The sequence below is a fragment of the Heloderma suspectum genome, chromosome 13, assembly GCF_057233095.1.
Source record: "Heloderma suspectum isolate Gila_16-S chromosome 13, 16-S_ref, whole genome shotgun sequence".
NCBI classification, from domain to species: Eukaryota; Metazoa; Chordata; class Lepidosauria; order Squamata; family Helodermatidae; genus Heloderma; species Heloderma suspectum.
In genome coordinates, this window is record NC_139470.1 from 25,082,336 (window position 1) to 25,101,522 (window position 19,187).

The 19,187-nt window shown below is 45.7% G+C and overlaps 1 protein-coding gene across 1 annotated transcript in view; it reads right to left on the minus strand.

The window, feature by feature from the left end:
- The window catches only part of PXN (paxillin), an 89,605-nt gene that overhangs the window by 5,136 nt on the left and 65,282 nt on the right, over positions 1-19,187 (minus strand). The window contains exons 8-14 of the mRNA XM_084820504.1: positions 17,810-18,076; positions 16,209-16,589; positions 15,116-15,184; positions 8,889-9,059; positions 8,362-8,535; positions 4,985-5,066; positions 1,834-1,982 (exon numbers count right to left, since the gene is read on the minus strand). Coding sequence (XP_084676630.1) covers positions 1,834-1,982; positions 4,985-5,066; positions 8,362-8,535; positions 8,889-9,059; positions 15,116-15,184; positions 16,209-16,589; positions 17,810-18,076 — 1,293 coding nt within the window. The remainder of the gene's footprint in view (positions 1-1,833; positions 1,983-4,984; positions 5,067-8,361; positions 8,536-8,888; positions 9,060-15,115; positions 15,185-16,208; positions 16,590-17,809; positions 18,077-19,187) is intronic.

Sequence of the window (19,187 nt, forward strand, 5' to 3'; positions counted from 1 at the left end):
CCGCGCTATCAACCTTTGACTCATCTCACATGCTCAGAGGCCCACTAGTGAGGGAATTGCATTAATAATGAACCTAAGCAAAGCATTATGGATCTCTAGGCCCCCCTAAAACTACAGGTGACTTGGTTACACTCCTGGGGCCATTACACTTGCTTATTTGCTGTCTTATTTTCCTTCTCTCTCTCTCCTTCTCTCTCTCTCTCAAGTTAGTCTTTCAAAATTAAATTTTTCCTTTGCTTTCTTTTTTATTAGTGTGATCTCCAGTATAAATACCAAATTCTCTTTCCTATAAAGACTGGAGATCCAAAGAAACCCGTCCATTTGTCTTCCAAGATAGATGACTTGAAAAGGAAATTTAGGGCAATCCTATGGGCTTGGAGGCTGACGGCCATCCAATGCATAGCAGGAGGAGCAGTGGAGGCGATCTTCCGTCTCCACACTCCCCCTGCTCTGCATTTTAGCTAGATGGGCATTTTCACCCATCAAGTAGAGGCGCTGGGGAAGGGGAGGGAAGGAGGCTGGGGAGGCCTCTGGATATGGCGTAAGCCAGCCTCCCCAGTCTCCTCCCCTCGCTGCTCACAGGAACACTCTCTTTCCAACCTCAGAGAGGCAGCCAGCACAGTTCGTGCTGGCTGTGACGGGGAGAGGGAAGGTGCAGGCAGCGCAGTCTCCTGGGTCTGAGATCAGAGTGCTGTCTCTGACCTCAAATCCAGGCATCTAAAGTATCCTCTGGCTCCCCAGACTCTGTCTAGGGGCCATAGGATTGCTCTCCCCAACAAACTCATAGAGGGCAAGCCTATCCGCAGCCACAATGGCTGTATGAGTGCTCCGTGTTCAGAGGCAGTTGTGCTGGGAAACAACAGAGGGCTATTGCCTTCAAGTCCTGCTGGTGAGCTTCCCAGAGACATGTGGTTCGCCAATGTGGGAAAGGAGCATGCTGGACCAGATCAGCCTTCCCCAAGTTGGTGCCTTCCAGATGTTTTGGACTTCAACTCCTATCAGCCCCAGCCAGCAAGACCAATGGTCAGGAATGCTGTGAGCTGTAACCTAAAACACCTAAAGGACAACAGCTTGGGGAAGGCCGGCCTAGACAGCCCTTGGTGTGGCGCAGCTGGGCTCTGATGTTCTCACAGTTATATGAAAAAAAAAAAAATTCTTAGCAGCCATTTTAAAGCAAAGGCGGCTGCCAGAAGCTAGCTGCATTCCACTCCGGAGAAGAGCCTTCAGTGTGGTGGCCCCCTTTCTGTGGAACTCCCTGCCACTGAAGGTCAGGCAGGCACCAACACCATGTTGTTTCCGGTGCCTCCTGAAAACATCTTTATTCCAGGAAGCCTTCCTTGACTGACCAGCCATGTTTTTTATCAGTACTCTGTTTTTTAAAATAACCATTTTTAATATGGTGTTTTATTTCTTTTATCTTTTTATCATTTAATCTTTTATTATTCACCGCTCCAGAATCCGTTTAGATGTGGAACGGTATATAAATGCTGTAAATAAAATAAAATAAAAATAAATTAAACATAATATAAACATAAAGTAATAATAATAATAATAAAGTAAAATAAAAATGAATGAATGAAATAAGAAAATAAAATAAAATAAATAAAAATATATTAACATGAATTAAAATAAATTAAAATAAATTAAATTAAAAGTCAAGCTCCCAAAAATCTGGGGTAAGAAACTAATCATATTTGCCCAATGTATGGCATTTTAAAAAATGTGGATGCATCCCTCTTCCTGCTCCACATGTAATGAGATGATGTTGGCCTGGGAAACATACATCCCCAATAGCAGAATGGAAAACAAGGGGAAATCCAGGGGTGCCCTTACCCGGCAGACGAAACACTCAGGGTGCCAGAGGGTATTCAAGGCAGAGATATAGTTCTCCAGGATGGCACGGGCACAGCCTCCACACTTGGGAGCAAACATGTCAAAGTAATCCTTGCGGCAATAGGCCTTGCCATCCTTCTCATGAAAGCCTGCCAAGGGGGCAAGAGGCATAAACAGAATTTTTAAAAAATCACCAGCCTCAGCCTGAGCCTATTATTTTAGGAACTTATAAACTGCTTTTCCAAGTGGCATTCAGAAAACATTAAAAATGAACATATAATCAAGTAAAGAAACACACACGCACACATGAAAAGATGAACAACTGTACACCCCCAAATTACTGCGATTATAATCACAACCAACAGCTACTTAAAAATTAAGCATCCAGATTTAAAGGACAGGAGAAATTGAGATGTGGCATAACAATGCAGCAAAGATGTGCCATGCAAATGTCCCTGGGGAGAGACTCCATGGGCAGGGCACCAGAATAATAATTTTAAAACTCTGCTGCCCACTTCTCTTCCTCCCCACCCAGAGGGCTCTTTGAGGGAAGGACAGATTGCTCTTGCCACAGGCCTGAACCGCTTGCTTGCAACGGCCACTTAAAATTAGGCCAAAGGCAGTGTGGAAAATTTTAAATGGCAGGCAGTGGTCCACCAATGTAGAAGCAGGCCCAGTTTGCTGAGCCCCACCCCTAACCTGGAAGAAGGTAGTCCTTCGTTCTGCTGAAGCTAGGCACTTGGGGTGAGCTGCACACTTCAGACATAGGTTAGGATGGACCTTGGCCAGTGGACCAAGGACATTTCATCTGGGGGAAGGTTCAATAGATGCATTTTGCTTAAAACGCAGGATTTACACAACAGCTGTATTTGGACAAGAAAAGGATTTTCCTCCTGGGTCAGACTGGCTAGCAGTTCTTAAGGAGGATTTCCTTATTGTTTGCCACGTCTTTCAACTCAAACAGATACTGAGGTATGCCCCCTGTTTCTGTTCTCCCCGAGTTGCACACCTATAATATAAATGGGCGTGGGCTGATGCATACAAAGTCCTGCTTTGGTGTCAAACTGACTTCACATTTCCAGTTGTATCCAGGTCTCTCAAGCTGCTTCCACAAGCAGGATTAAAATGTTTGATTTTCCATTTGCTGCGACACATCAGCCCACCCAACGCATTTTTCCAAACACCAAAAGATTTCATGTCCTTAGAAATTCACACCCCGCATTTTTTAACTTTGGAAGAAGCTGCCGCTTCCGGAGGAAAGATGGGATACGCTGTTAAGTCTCCTATCCCTACAGTCCCTTTGCAGCAGGGGGCTGGAACTACGTGATTTTGGGATTGTATGTCCAAGGATGTAAAAGGCAGTGTGAGCTGCGCTGTCACATCATTTAGCAGTTTTTCTGTGCCAGTGTTCAAATGGTAGAACTCCCTCCTTATATGTGTTTCACCTGGCACCTTCTTTCGTTATTTTTTAGATTGCTGGCACAGTCCATCCTGGTCCTCTCATGTCTCTTTTAGTGGCCTCATATTATTATTATTATTATTATTATTATTATTATTATTATTATTATTATTTACATTTCTATACTGCCCAATAGCTGAAGCTCTCTGGGCAGTTTACAAAAATTAAAAACATTTAAAATACAATATACATAGATTAAAAACCATTTACATAAAAACACATGAACAGACAATATACACCAAAAAAACATATATCTAAAACAACTTTAAACAAACAATCTCAAAAGCAAACAACCATAACCACTGGTTTTACTTGGGTTCTATTTGCTTGTCCCAACACTTTATCTGCTTGTTTAATTGTGCTATTTTCATTGTATTTTTTGTTTTACGTGTCAGCCACACTGAGGCAACTTGGCAAAAGTTGAGATACCAATGCCACAATTAAATAAATATAATTTGCATGACATTCTACTCTAGGGGAAGGGATTGTGTGTAGTGGATTGGTTGGTGAGCAGAAAATGTGGACTTCACAGAGTCCCTAAATGCACAGAGACCTGTGTAGTTCAACACAGTTAGTAGAGTTTAGGAGGCTTTAGCTAACAAAAGTAAGCCCCTTGATTGGGGGGGGGGAGCTTCTAGAGTGAGCCTTTCACATCCTTTTAACTGGCATCAAGCAAGCACAGTTTCATATGTCAACAACTGTGCATATGCCTGGTTACTTCACCCTTTTCTCACTCATGAGATGGGAGGATTTTACTCCTAAGTAGGAAAGGCAATTAGATTCCCAGGCTAAAATGCTTCGAGGATCTTCGAGGGGAAGGCAGGCCTGCCCCACCCCCTTCCAGGAGGAGGGTATGTTTTTCTATGTTTCTCCCTGTGAGTTCCTAAGCCGAGGGAGAACGCTATAAAGGCAAGCGGGCTACTTTTAATCTTCGGTCGCTCTAACAAGGAATACGCATGCTACTAGCTTAGAGAAGCTTGTGGTCCTGAGGAACGCCCTTCATCTATCTTGGGGACCCAAATAGGCATTCAGGGTGTGGCAACTGTCACCTGAAGGGAGGTGTGAACTTTCTTTGTATATATATATTCTGCATCCATTTTCTATCAATAAACTGTTATCTTTTGCACAAGAGGCTTGTTTCATCTTGGTAATCAAAGTAATCTGATTGATGACTGAGACCTGGCAGAATCCGAACCCCAGATCAGCACACTGTGGAGCCAGAAGATTTTATTTAACTGGATGGGGTCAGCGAAAGTGCCTGTGACCTATCAAGGCTGAACTGTAAGGATGCTGCTTAGTGCTGCAATCCTAAACTCACATACCCAGGAGTAAGGCCTGTTGAACACAGTGGGACTTGCTTCCACATAAACATGCAAAGGACTGACCTAAGGAACTGGAAGTAGCTCTTCCGCTATACATCTGCTTCCTGGAGAACAGGACTATACAATCTTATGTCATCCTAATGCCAGAGGAAGATCTGCCCTGTGCACAGTTTGCTTGCATATGGCCATCACCACCAATGACCGCAACATGAAGTAATGACTTGCATGTGTGAAATGGCACTCAGAGATCCAATACAGAACTTGATGTTCACCCCACAAGATCTGAAGTTCAATACTTGGCAGCAGTTCACATGTTTATCAATGACACACTGAGTTCTATACATGCAAATCTGTGAATCAGGGATCATACCTTCAGGGCCAAAGAACGCTCCACATTGCGCACAGAAGAAGTGTTCTGGGTGCCATGTCCTGTCTAACGCCGTGACCACTTTCTGATGGGGAAAAAACAGGAACAGTGAGCAAATAGGCCAAATTTTAAAAGTTGCAGGGGGAAAAAAGGGTGAGGAGGTGGAGAAATACGAAGAACAGACAGAACAAGAAATGCACTTTAAGGACTGGATGGGGGTGGGGGAGAAAACCCCTGTGTGGGGCTGGGAGACTGGACTAATAGCATTCTGGACTGTTCCGATCCTGGGCTGTGTTTCTCTGGAAGGATTAGCCTAGAATTTCATGAAGGTCCATTTCTGATTTATTTTGCCTATTGAAGGGCATTTGATATGGATCCATGCATTCCCCAAGAATAGCTGTGTTAATTTACAACAATTGAAGGATCAAAACATTGGGACATATTAGAGATTAACTGGATTACTGTGCTATGCCTTCTCATGGGCCCCACCCTATTTGAGATGACCTAAAAAGTGAACCAAGGGAATGATGGTAAGCAAAAGGAAGATAAAGCCAACAAGAAGGGAACTGAATTCAGGTGAACAAACTCTTAAATCCACTTCACGCAGAAGAGGAATAACCCTCCACCTCACACATCCGTATATGTAATGTGGCACTTCAAAGATGACTGAGGACAGAACCAAGAGCTGGTAAGTTGCTATGAATTAATTCTAGTGTAACTTTGTCTGCACACCCTCAGGCTAAAACCTTGGCATCTCTTTACTTTCCAATCTGGAATTATCCTGAGATATAAACTTAAGAGTTTTCCTGTCTGTTTCCCCTTCAAGCAGTGGAGGCTGGTGGCTCCAATGTCACTGGGGCAGTGGATCTGCTCCGGGTTTCAGTCAGAACTCTAAAGGAGCTATCCAAGATTAGCTCCTTTAGTGTTCTGACTGAAACATGGTGCGATTTACCACTCCACTGACATTGCAGCCACTATCCTCCGCTGCCTTCAAGCAAGACTCTACACCATTCTCAAAATGAGCTTCTAAGAGTCCTGCTTTTGTGGTGTCAGAGCAGAAATGACAAACACATTGAAGAACACGAACATCAACACTGGAATGCAGAATGCCCTGCTGAATTACATCTTATGACCTGGTTTGCACGTAACAAGAAGCCACTGTTGGGCGAATTTCCCTGTGGGGCTTCTCGCTGTGGCAGTAGCTTGTTACAAGCAAACCTGGCGAGGGTGGGTTGTTGGAGTGGTTAGCAACCCACCTGCAACCCATGAGTTCTGACTGGCTTGTCAACCACTTCAACACCCCACCTTCACTGGATTCACACGTAAAGACAAGCTACAAAGCACCCCTGCCACACAGCTCGAATATTCAAAATGGCGGAGGCGGCCACAACGAGAACCCCCATGGGGAAATCCACCCACAATGGCTTCTCATTACGTGCGAACCAGGCCTGTGAGAAGGCAAAAGATGAGAGTATCAACGAAGCAGCATCTTCTGTGAGACATCCAGGACACTGTGAGCCCTAATTTATCATTCACCAATAGCACTAGCAAAAAAGAAGACAAATTTTAAAAATGATGAATTACTACTTGCCATGACTGAAACAAACTTTAATCTGCCCCCTGCCACATACACACAGACCATCAGGCTAAAGGACAAAACCAGGCTGCAGGCGCATTGGATGGATTGGCTGAGTGTATATACTTATAGGCCTGGGTCCTCTACATTCCACAGAACAGAACTCAGCAGTTCTACATGCATGGCTAACAGGAAGATTGCATTGAATCCAGAATTAACACTAGAACACTGTCACCCTCACTGCCATTTGGGCCTGGCTAACTCCTTGATCTGCTGTTCCCAGGGCAGGTATCACCAGTCTCACACCTGTTCTGTGTCCTGTTTAGGGATGGCCGTTGTGAGGAAATCCAGCCCTTTTGGGGCTTGCTGAATTTTCCTGGAGCCCCTGGCCTCCTTGCATTTGTGAGCCAAGCCTCAGGCTTTTTCCTGAAATCCAGGAACTTTCTCGTTGTCTTTTCTCTTAAGTTGCCATTTATGCAAATGGCAACTGCAATTTGAATAATTTGAGCAAATTTTGGCCATAATATGCTTAATTTGCAGAAACTGTAGGTGTGCAAATTACAGGCGAAATGTGCATAAATTACAGCCAAAATGTGCGTAAATTACACAAACGGCACCTGCAACTTGCATAAATGGAAATTTGAGATACACCCCACCCCCATCCACAAACCGGCCCGACTCAACACAGTGGGGAAGTGAGCAGGAGTCTGGGGGGCAGAGGTGCTGAAAGCTCAGTGAACTTCACCCCTCGGACAGATTCCTCCGCCACCCCTAGTCCATTTACAGTGCTTCCATACAATACAAAAAGGAGCCACCATTTAAGGGAAACCTCTACTTTAAGGAAAACCTCTGCTCTCATCTGTAATAGAGGACAGTGTGACAATACGGCGTCCCTTACATTCCTGTTGTACGAATAAAGTATGTGACGTGCTTTGAACACTTGAAAAAGCACTATATCAATACTATGTATTTTTTTAAATATTATTAGTTCATGGATGCTGCATTGTCTGCCTGTTTGTTTTTTTTAAACAGCCTGATAATCTCATGTAAGTACTTGCATATATGTGTGCAGTATAATTTAATTTAAAAATCAACAACAGCAAGCAGGATTGCTCCCCCCTACTCAGCACTGGTTAGGCCTCATCTGGAGTACTGTGTCCAGTTCTGGGCGCCACACTTTAAGAAGGATGCAGACAAACTGGAGAGGGTTCAGAGGAGAGCAGTGAAGATGATCAGGGAACTGGAAACAAAGCCCTATGGGGAGAGACTGAAAGAACTGGGCATGTTTAGCCTTGAGAAGAGAAGACTGAGGGGAGATAAGATAGCGCTCTTCAAGTCCTTGAAAGGTTGCCACAGAGAGGAAGGCCAGGATTTCTTCTCGATCATCCCAGTGTGCAGGACACGGAATAAATGGGCTCAAGTGACAGGAAGCCAGATTCCGGCTGAACATCAGGAAAAATGTCCTGACTGTTAGAGCAATACGACAATGGAACCCATTACCTAGGGAGGTGGTGGGCTCTCCCACACTAGGGGCATTCAAGACGAGGCTGGACAGCCATCTGTCAGAGATGCTCTGACTTGGATTCCTGCAATAAGCAGGGGGTTGGACTTGATGGTCATATAGGCCCCTTCCAACCCTACTATTCTATGATTGGATTACTGGCATTTACTGGGCAAGCAACGGAAAGTGCATGAATTACAACAGGATGGGCAAGGTAGAGAGTGCGAGAGGTGCTAAGCAGGTCTAGTGTTTCCCACAGACCACCTAAAGAGGAACAAGGCACCACACACATCAGGGACTCACATCCAGAATAGGACCGTTGCAGTAGTAGCAGCGTGGGGAGAAGAGGTTGTGATAGTCCTTCTCGCAGTAGGGCTGACCATCACGCTCAAAGAAGTTCCGCGATCCTATCTCCTCCTGGCAATGGGTGCAGACGAAGTGTTCAGGATGCCAAGTCTTCCCCATTGCTGTGACAACCTGGGGAGAGAAGAGAGCCTTGGCTCCAACAGATGCTCCACCTCTCGGGCGTGGGCATCTCACATGGCAACGCATCAGCACAGCTCAGCACAAATGAGAGAGAAAGATCTATGAACTCAGGTGGTTCCCTGGACTGGGGTAGCATGAAAACTGAATTACCTATCATCTCAGGAGAGGGCAGTCCCTCATGGCCAGGGTAGAGGTCACTGGAGGAGCTTACAGCGTACCTGGCCAGTGGATAAATAGAGTACTTCAGTTTCTTCAGCATCGCCAGTCCGCTCATCCGTATGATTTAAAAGCCCTCCCAGTGGTAGCTAAAGACTCTCACAAGGGAGTTTGTCCCTCAGACTCACCTGTCCCGCAATTGGCTTCTTGCAGGCTCCACATACACCTTTGGCCACTGTTGCTACCCCAAGTTTGTTCAGATCAGACTGGAGGCTTCCGAGCATGCTATCCAACTGGCTGCCGGGCTTTGGAGGAGTCGATGACGGGTAGTTATTCCCACCTTTCCCTTGGGACATGAACTGCAAGAGAGAGCCAAAGCAGAAACCATCAGGCAAGGGTGGGCAACTTCAGGACATTAGGGGGCATTTTCAGCCTCCAGACCGGGCTGCAGGTTGCAGCATGACCAGAAAATGAATTTTTAAAAAGGGGGAGGGGATGGCATCCGTAGCTGCTACAGAGTGCCAAAAGGATCAAATTTATCTTATTTGCAAGCGAGGTTTGACTCTTTTGACACTCCACGCAGCTACAGAATGCCAGAAGGGTCAAATCTAGGTTGCAAAGAAGCTAAATGTGGTCTTTTTGGTGCTCTGTAGTGCTGCAGACACCTTTAAAAATAAATTGGGGGGTTGGGGGGCAGGGGGGAGGCCACATGCTGTCTGTGTGTGGCCCACCCTGCTAGAACCATGCTGGAGCCCTTCTCTGCATGGAAGCTCAACAAGTCATTTGCTGCCTCCTCTACTGGATAATGGAGAGGATGATGCAACTGCAGGAGCTGGCAAAGGACCACAATCAGGGCTAAAATGAGTGGTTTCAACAACTTTGTCAGAGCAAGCCTCCCCAAGTCAAGGGATCAACAGTTTGAGCAACTGCAAGCAAAAGCACATCTCGGGCAAATTAATGGAAAAGGCAAGGCCACACAGGTTCATAGCATGCTTTCTAAAGAGCACAATAAATTCCAATTTCTACCAGGCATTGCCAAAATTTGGAAGAAATCCACACAACGAACGTACCACCTCCAACATGAGCCAAAGGTAACTCGATTTAGCATCATTACTGTGTGTTTTTATTATAGGACAGTCTCTTAGGACAACTGCATTCTGTTCCAATGAAGACATAGCAGGAGGGGTGATTTCTGGTTGGGAGAAGGAAGCCCAGGGAGGCACATCCAATAACCCAGGCTTACCCAAACTGGTGCCCTCCAGATGTGTTGGACTGCAACTCCCATAATTCCCAGCTTCTCGGATTGTGGAAGATGCAGTTCAAGGCATCTGGGGGGTACCAGGTTGGGTAAGGCTGCTCTAAGTACCTGCCTGGACCTTAAGATCCGGACCCTTCAGGGGTCCTTCTCCAGGAGCCCCTGCCAAAGGAAGTGAGGCGGGTAGCTACCAGGAACAGGGCCTTTTCTGCTGTGGCACCCTTGCTGTAGAATAAGCTCCCTAGAGAGGTTCACCTGGTACCTATGGTTTCCAAAGCCAGATGAAGTCCTTTTTATTTTCTCAAGAGTTTTAGCATTTTAGCATTCTAGTCCTTTAGCTCTACTGTTTTAAATTTGTTACTGTACTTTAAATCTCTGCATTGCTGCTAGGTTTTATTCTGGTTGTGCTTTATATGATAGTTGTAAGCTTTTATATTTTATATTATTTTTATGCTGTACTTGTTGTTTTAATTTTCGTGAACAACCTACACAGCATTGACTATTGGGCAATATAGAAATGTAATAAATAAATACCTCATGCTTACAAGAACGTTTGATCTACTGATCTACACACACACATTGCTATGAACTTCTAAGGCTAAGGCATAATACCAATGTATCACATGCACTTATTTTGCCCTACAGCAAGCTTGTGGAAATTGAATGTGTCATTTAACTTTTACTCCCAGGAAAAGTTATTATGTTACACATAATGCAAACTCCCACCAAGAAAACGTTTAGCACAGAGCACTGTTGTCACAGGAAGAGGATGATGGAATAGTGATGTACAACTGTCGTATATTAGATACGGCTGCATACACTTCGTGCTTAAAAAAAAAAAGATGGCAATTTTGTGTGAATTTTGCACCAAGAAAAGCTGTGTGGTCGGCGGAAAATATGCAAATTGAGCACATTTGCCCAATTTCTGTTTTGTGTAATTTATTCTGCTGTTTGACTTAACTAGAATAATTTAGGGTGCAATCCTATACTTATTTATACATGAAAAGAAAATCCTACAACTCCCAGCATTCCCCAGCCAGCCATGCAGGCTGGAGAATGCTGGGAGTTGTAGGGCTTGTTTCTGTTTAAACATGCATAGAATTGTGCACTTATTTGGGTTTTGCTGGTCATGGGAAGAGGCAAGGTACTGTTCAGGACTGTTCTTGATTACTGGATATCTTGTTCAGTAATCAGTAGAGATTCCAGTAGCAGCTGCCTGCATATTTTCAAGCTCTAGAAACCATCTCCTTCCCTGTCTCCTTTAAAAAAAGAAAATTAAAATTGAGATTGAGATTTTCAGGAAGCTGAATTCTGCAACCAATGTTGTGTTCTGCATGTCTCTTATAACACAGTAGAATCATGGCTTACACACAGCCCTGCACATAAGGAGAGATGCATTAATGGAGAAGAAAGTAGTAGCTACTTTCTTTGCACTCAATAAGGGCACATGGAGGATGCTGCTTTGAAAAAAGGCACCTCACCAAACTATTTCCACCCTGTGCATTTTGAAGCCCACACCTGCAGACTATCTGTATGGCCATAAGGACTACATTTTCAGAAACTGAGTCCACAGGAGAAACCAGATTTCATGTGAAAGTAGCTACTACTTTCTTCTCCATTAATGCATCTCTCCTTATGTGCAGGGTTGTGTGTAAGCCATGATTCTGCTGTGTTATAAGAGACATGCAGAACACAACACTGGTTGCAGAATTCAGCTTCCTGAAAATCTCAATCTCAATTTTAATTTTTCTTTTTTTAAAGGAGACAGGGAAGAAGATGGTTTCTAGAGCTTGAAAATATGCAGGCAGCTGCTACTGGAATCTCTACATGATCTGGCCTCCTCAAAACATCTGGGGGCATTTTCCAAAAGAGGGCTAAATGCTCCCAGAGTTCAGCCAGCTCAAGAGATTTTGGTAGCTGTGGTGGAAAACCCAAATGGCCCCCTTGCCCCTCCGCTAATACGGAACACATCAGGACTTGCTGTTGTGCAAACCTCACTGAAATGAAGGAGAGTGTCAGAACTTCCGGGTAGATTTTGTCTCCATACAGTGGGAGCTGGTGGCTCCGATTTCAGTGGGGCTGTGCATCCATTCTGGGTTTCAGTCAAAACCAGCCAGAACTCTAAAGGAGTTATCCAGTGTGATGAATCTATTTTGGGGATAGGGTCCAGCACCTTGGCTCAGATCTGCCTGACCCTGCTGCCTTTCATGGTTTCCAAAATTGCTGCACAGGGCAGCATCCACATTTTGCCCCATACTGCCAATTAAGACACCCAAATGGTTTAATGTCTGGGCAATCACCTTAAATACCATATGAACACATGCTGTTTACTATTATGCCGTAAGCACTGAGGCACTGGACTCATTCAGACAATCAAAAGATAGGAACGAGCTTTGTGCAGATGCTTTGCTCCTCCTCTGGCATGAGCAGGGAAACAAGCCAGGAAGCCACAGTTAAGCTCACCTTCCCATTAGTTTCAAGCTGTGAAACTGTGGTTAATGGGTTCTAAATAAGCCAGAATATGATCCTGGCTTGTTTGGAAGCCCCAAACCATGGCTCCCAGTTTGGACATATCAGGAAGCTATGGTTAATTCCTTGTTTCCTCACTCACACCAAGGAAGGAGCAAAGCAGCTGTGTGCAGGTGCATGAAGCTTATTCGTACCTCAGATTATTAAACTGAGATCCGATTACCCAAACACAGCCATTACCATGAACGTGTCCACACAATGCGGTGATTGTTGCACAACAACCAACTGATATCTCCACCTGAACAGCCGGGTGGTTAGAGAAACGGTGCAGGGTCAGATCAAGACAAGACTCATAAGAAAAGGCAACATTATACGTAGAGGGGAAGGGAAATCAGTGAACAGAAACCAAAGCTATCTCAGTCCCTCCAGATGGCTTCAGTGAATGTTCCAAAAGAGCAGCCCTGTTAATCTATGGTTGCACAGAAACAGTTCTGTGGCAGCTTAAAGACTAACAGGGATAAATTATCTGGTCTAATGCATCTTCCAGATGAGAACAGAATTGTAATAAATTACTTTACAGGTGAGTTCCTTCTGCTGTTGGAATAATTATTATGAGTATCCCCATGGGCATTGTTCTCTCTGTGTGTGTGTGTGTGTGTCCATATACACAAGCACACACACTTTTAAATTTTAAAAATGCAAGCTTTCACAGGTAGATGCATCAACACTCCTTTCACATATCTGATGCATACACACATACACACACACACACCCATCCTGTTGCTCTATATCAGGGGTGAGCAACTTCCAGGGATTAGGAAGCGGCATTGCTCCCACTCAGGGCTATCCCCCTGCCCCGAATGCGCAACCAAAATTTGGCAGCCCAGCTACAGCAGTTGGGGCATTGTTGGGGGCCACAGAAAAGGCTGGGGGGAGCACATGAGGCCCCACAGGATGCGTGTTGCCCACCCTTGCTCTATGTGGTGCCTAGGAGACCGCTTTTTTGACTAGTTATTAATAAAGGCCAGCGTGGTGTAGTGGCTAGAGTGCTGGACTGGAAGCTGGGAGATGCGGGTTCTAGTCCCCACTACGCCACGGAAGCTCACTGGGTGACTTTGCACCAGTCACAGACTCTCAGCCCAACCTACCTCACAGGGTTGTTGTTGTGAGGATAAAATGGAGAGGGGGAGGAGGAGAACGTAAGCCGCCTTGGGCTCCTTGCAAGAGGAAAAAAGGCGGGATATAAATGCAATATATAAATAAAGGAACTTCTCTGTAATTTCTTATATTTATATCCCACATTTCTTCCATGATGGAATTCAAGGCTGTACACAAAGTATATAGGTGGTCTTCCATCCAGGCACTGACTGACTTTCTGTGTTGACGAAAAAGATGGAAGAAACGGTAAGAAAACACGGGAGGGTCATGAGTACACGACGATGACATCTGGACACCTCATAAAATTGCAGGAATGAGGCAGTGTGATTGCATGACAAAAGCCTCATCTGGAAGCACCCTCACATCCTTAAAAAGATCGTGCCGTAAGCTCTCCAAAGTCATGCTACTTTTAAGAGGCCTACTGTCACTTCTAGGCCAGGAATGGGGAACTTATTTGAGGCAGAGGCCAGATGACACCTACACAGCCCTCCGCCACCAGTTGAATGAGATCAGGAAGCAACGTGGATCCTTAACCTGGGGACCAGGCTTTGTGGCACACAGGCTTTCCCAGTCAGGGAAGGTCTGGGCACAGCAAAGCCGTCCCAGGCAAGGCACTGGATAGATGATGCATTGGGAAGGACATGGGGCAGGCAAAGCCAAGCCTGCTTAGGCTCGATTCCTTCTAGTAAGACAGCCCAGACAGAGCGAAGCAGGCCCCTCTGCCCATGGCTTTGCTGCATGCAGGCGCTCCCTGGCTGGAGAAGATCCACACACAGCAAAGCTCCCCTGGCCAAGATGATGGATGGACAACCCACCCAGCATCTTGGCTGCAGCGGCTTCGCATGCCCACCTGTGCCTTCCACCCCTTGGGGAAGGCCATGACGCAGGTGAAACTGAGCCGGCCCAGTCCCCTTCACTCCTCCATCAGCTCAGCTTCTCTCCGCCTGGACTTTCCCTGGTTAGGAAAAGCCCAGGTGAAGCAAAGCCTCCCTAGACTTAAGTAAGGGGAATCTCCTAGGACAGGGTAGGCCGTCTTTTTTGGGCCTGTGAACATATTTGGCAATTTGAGAAACTGCCCTGGGCACCATCAGAAAATGGGCGTGCTGCAGATGAAAGCATCAGCCTGCAGCTAACTACCATCTTCATTTCCCAAGAATGTCTCTGAGCCCCATGTATAGCGCAGAGGAATTCATGGGAAACGAAGATGGGAGCAGCTAGAGGCCCTCACTTTGCTTTGAAGCAAATTATGTTTTTGTTTTTTTTTAAGTAGGAGGGGTAGGGCATCTCAATGGTCACCAAGAAAAGTGCTCAAAGGCGCAATGACACCCATGGGTGCTCCACTACCTACCCCTGCCCTAGAAACTTAAGCGTAGATGTACTAATCAAAAACGGGCAGGCTGGGCCTACAAAAGAGCACAACAGCTGCTTTTCTGTGGACAACTTGCTGTTCTGCCCATGCAAGAATCACATCAATGCCAAGGGAAGCATTTCCCACATGCCATGCTAGAGCAGGTATTAGAGAGGATGTCCTGCCTTCTCAGGGGTGGGTGGCCGAGCAGCAAGAACACAGAAGCCTCGGTCCAGAGGTGGAGTACAAGAGACCTGAAAAGCACAATTCACAGTAAGTGCTAATTGGAGCGCCGCATTGATTTGCTGCATAGATCAGAGAGAGCCAGTGGAAAGAGCACTGGATGTGTATTTAGCAAAGTCCTGGGTTCCGATCTTAGCTTAGTCACAGATTCACTGGGATGTCACTGAACCCAACTCACTCATTAACCCTTGGCCTCAACTCCACATCTGTAAAATGGAAATAACAGGTATCTATTAACAGCATTACCAAGATGTGTACAATAAGGAAAGGCTGTCCCAACCTGAGCCACAGCTATATGCTAAGCTAAACATACAAAATAACATGTGCACAGTCTTTTCTACCTGAATCAGAATTGCTCTCCGGCCGGGGATTCTTCTCTTCAGACTATTTCCAGATGAGGGAGGAGGCCACGTGACATAGGGATGTTTCTGCAGGACTTTTTAAGCATCCCAGCATGAGAAGAATTTGCAACCATGGTAAAACCATGGAGCATAAGGACTAGCAGGGAAAGCTCAGAGTCTTTCTACGAACCCAAGATGACCAATGAGGAAGGAGGAAAGCTCTTTGGGCAATGCTTCTGCTGAGCCTAAAGTACCCAATTCATACAGCATGGCTTCTGCAAGCCCATGCTCAACATTGTACAAAGTCTGAGCAGGGCTCAACAGATAGGACTTTGGGGCTAGAGTTATCCGGGGGCGGGTGAGGGTGACTTCCCTATTACCTAAGCAGGAGGAAGGAATTATTTGATCCAAGAATAGCAGGTTACACCCCTCCCACAATCCAGCACAACGTATGCCACCCACTCTTCCCATTGTGGCACTCCACCACTCTTCACACATGGCAATGGATTAGTGTGCCCATGGTGGTATGAAAACTGAGAATTCTTTTCTGTCAGCAATATCCAAACTGGTCATCCTAGTGGGCTCAGGCCGGTGCCCAAACATTCAGACTAACGGGAGACAAAAGCCTGCAGCTGCTCAGCTAACATCTGGCACCTTTCTAATAAATCAGGACCCCATAAAAATGAGACCATGCCTGCTCTGGCGGGTAGAATGAATCCTCCTCAGTTTGGCAGCCAACCGACACCAGTGTCTTGGGAGGGGAGGCCACTTCAACTGACTTCCTTGGAACCTGTGCCTGGGGAGAAGGACATTCCTCCAAAAGCTTTTCCCATTGCAGCAGAGGCTGAGGAGGTGGGGGGGTAGATGGCACGTAGCACAGCTGAGGAACATGCGGTGATGGTGGCGGCGGAGGCGGTGGTGGTAGGGGAGGAGGTGGCGGAGGAGGAGGGTAAGGGAGAGGAGAAGTTTTGACAGGGGCAGCCCTTGAAATGTCTTTAGGAAACTGAGGTGGGGGAGAAGGTGGAACGCCAACTGTTCTTCTCAGAAGGAGGGGTGATTCTGCAGGAATTATAACCTAGGGAAGAAAGCAGGAAGAAACATGAACAAGTCCAGAGGCATCTAACCCAGAAGATTTTTTTTAATGTACCAGGAGGAAATGGCATAGGACAAGAGAGGAAGCCTACTATTTCTTCCTGCTGAGTGCAAAGCCTCTGTTTCAACTCAAAGCAAGAAGAAATGAAGGGGAAAAAGCCACAAGTGAGGCAGAATCAAAGTGGGGGTGGGGGAGGGTGGCCTGGATATTGTCTTTATGGGCTTTCATCTGGAGAAACCTAAGTTGCAATGAAAGCCACCTAGAAAATCATGCTTCATTCAGTAACAAATGGTTAATTGGGCTGTTTGTTCTACATCTGAGTGTACCATGCCTAAAGAACTAAAAATAAACCCAGAATGTTTAATGACTGACCCAGACACTTTTGATTTTAAAACATATTCCGGGTGAAAACGGTTAAGTTCCCATATTTGAACAGAGAGATCTAGGTCACAAGCTGACATGGAAGAACAGCAGTTTGACCAGAAGAGTCAGATCAACAAAGTAAACCTCCAGTAGGTAAATATTTCTGAAGATTAAGGAGTACACTGCCATCACTCACAGAACATCTATTTTAGAAGCTGAATACAAACACTCCATAGCCTCCTGAAATTTACTTCTTAACGTTAATTGACACTGATTGACCTTCCTCATCTATCTGGCAAAGAAGCCCACCTTGAATTCCATTGCTTTCTTCTGGCATCCAGTGGAACACTGATGGCCAGGGCTGCCCAAGGTTGTCTCCTTATCCACATAAGCATTCTGAAGGCACACTTATGCTTTACTTATTCCAGGAATCGCATGTGGTATCACAGCATTCATCTGCTTCTCCCAGGTGTTGGAAGCTTGAGCCTGTGCTAGCCCCTGAGCATCCAACATGGCCAGTGAGAACCATTCTGGAATCAGCAGGAGCTATGACGTTTACACAAATGGTTTTGTCCATTTGGTGCAGGGAGGACCAAGAAGGGGGAGATAATTCCTGTGCTTCCAGGTGTATGCATTAACTCTCCAGTCTGAGAGCGTAGACAGGTGTTGTACCCAAAGCCATTTTCATCATATCAAATGCGAGGCCCCTTCAGAATGTTCGATGTTGCTGAGAAAAAAATATATATAGATGTGCGTGTATGTATATATGTGTGTGTGTGTGTGTGTGTGTGTATATATATATATATATATATATATATATATATGGTGCGACTGTCTACCTTTTCTACCTGCTGGCCACCATCTTGCTCTTTCTTTTGTGGTCTGGAGATTATGATGACCCCCTCGGTCAGCCAGTTGTCTGAGTCTCTCCATTCCTCCTGTTCTGGTTTGCTGATGCCCAGCCTGTCTTGTAGCTCCTCAATTAAGCGGTCTTGGGAGACCGTCTTGTGAAATATGGCTGGGCCCAGCTTGCGTCTTGGCGAGAGATCACGGCACATTGGGTGCACGTTGGAGGTCTCCTTGGTTTTCTTGATTACAGATTTAATCTTAATGGGAGGGAAATGATAGTTTCAATAAACTGCGACCGTAACTGAACAGCACAGGATGCACTAGCTTCAAGCTCAAAACGGTTAGTGGCCATGAGTGGGAAAAACAGACGCCATTCCTTCCTTGGAGGGAGGCAAAAAACAATCCTTTTTGACATATTCCCTGGCAGTGGATCAACCTGCAGAAAAGCTATGTCAGCTGAATACACAGCAATTATGGAAAGCAAATCAGTTGACTGCAGAAAGCCAAATGCAACAAGCAGCCACCTCGTCGGGTGCCAGAAAAACTTTAAAGGCATCACAACTGAAGGCAGTGTCTTCATACATCATGGACTGTAACCTCAGGTGGAAAGTGAACTATCTCAGCTCAGTGAGAATCAACAGATGCACAGATTGCAGGAGTGTTGCTGCAGTAGTCCATAGCACTAAGACTACAAAAGGCCTTGGAAACTAGTATTCTTTGTAGAATGAGCTTTCGTAGGCCATGTCCTACTACACCACTTGCACAGAACAATGATCTAGCACTGAGGTGTCTAAGGGTGTGTAAGCTCCAGGCCTGAACCAAGCTATTAGTTGCTTTGGAGAGGCTTAGATGATTCACAGTGTTCTCTGACTTTGGTCCAGAAGGCTGTTGTTTTCCCTAACAGGCCTCTTGATTTACCAGGATGAGTCAAGGAGTGATAGGGCAGCCTCAAGCACATTCCACACTAGCGAGTGGAGTGTCTTATCAGTATGCGCCTGGGAAGTGAGGCTTGTTTGCCTTGAAGTCGCAGGTGTCTGTGCTGGGAAAGAGTCTATGCTGGGAATGAACGCTAATTAATGCTTGCTGTTGTCATGCTGCCCCACTGCTGACATGTATGGTATAAAACCCGTTTTACCCCTTGGCTCTGGGTTCAGAGAAGCTGTCTGATCCAACCACTGGGTACGCCTGTGTGCTTAAGTGCCCAATAAAGTATCTCCTTGTAAGTAAATGTGGATCTGACTTAGCACTATCTTGGCACCTCTAAACTGACAGTTCGAAGCCTACTGCAGGGGCAATACAGGGTGACATCTAACAGAGTAACCAAGGAAGCATGAATGGCAATTTGGGAAAAAAAACCCTTCAGTTCCA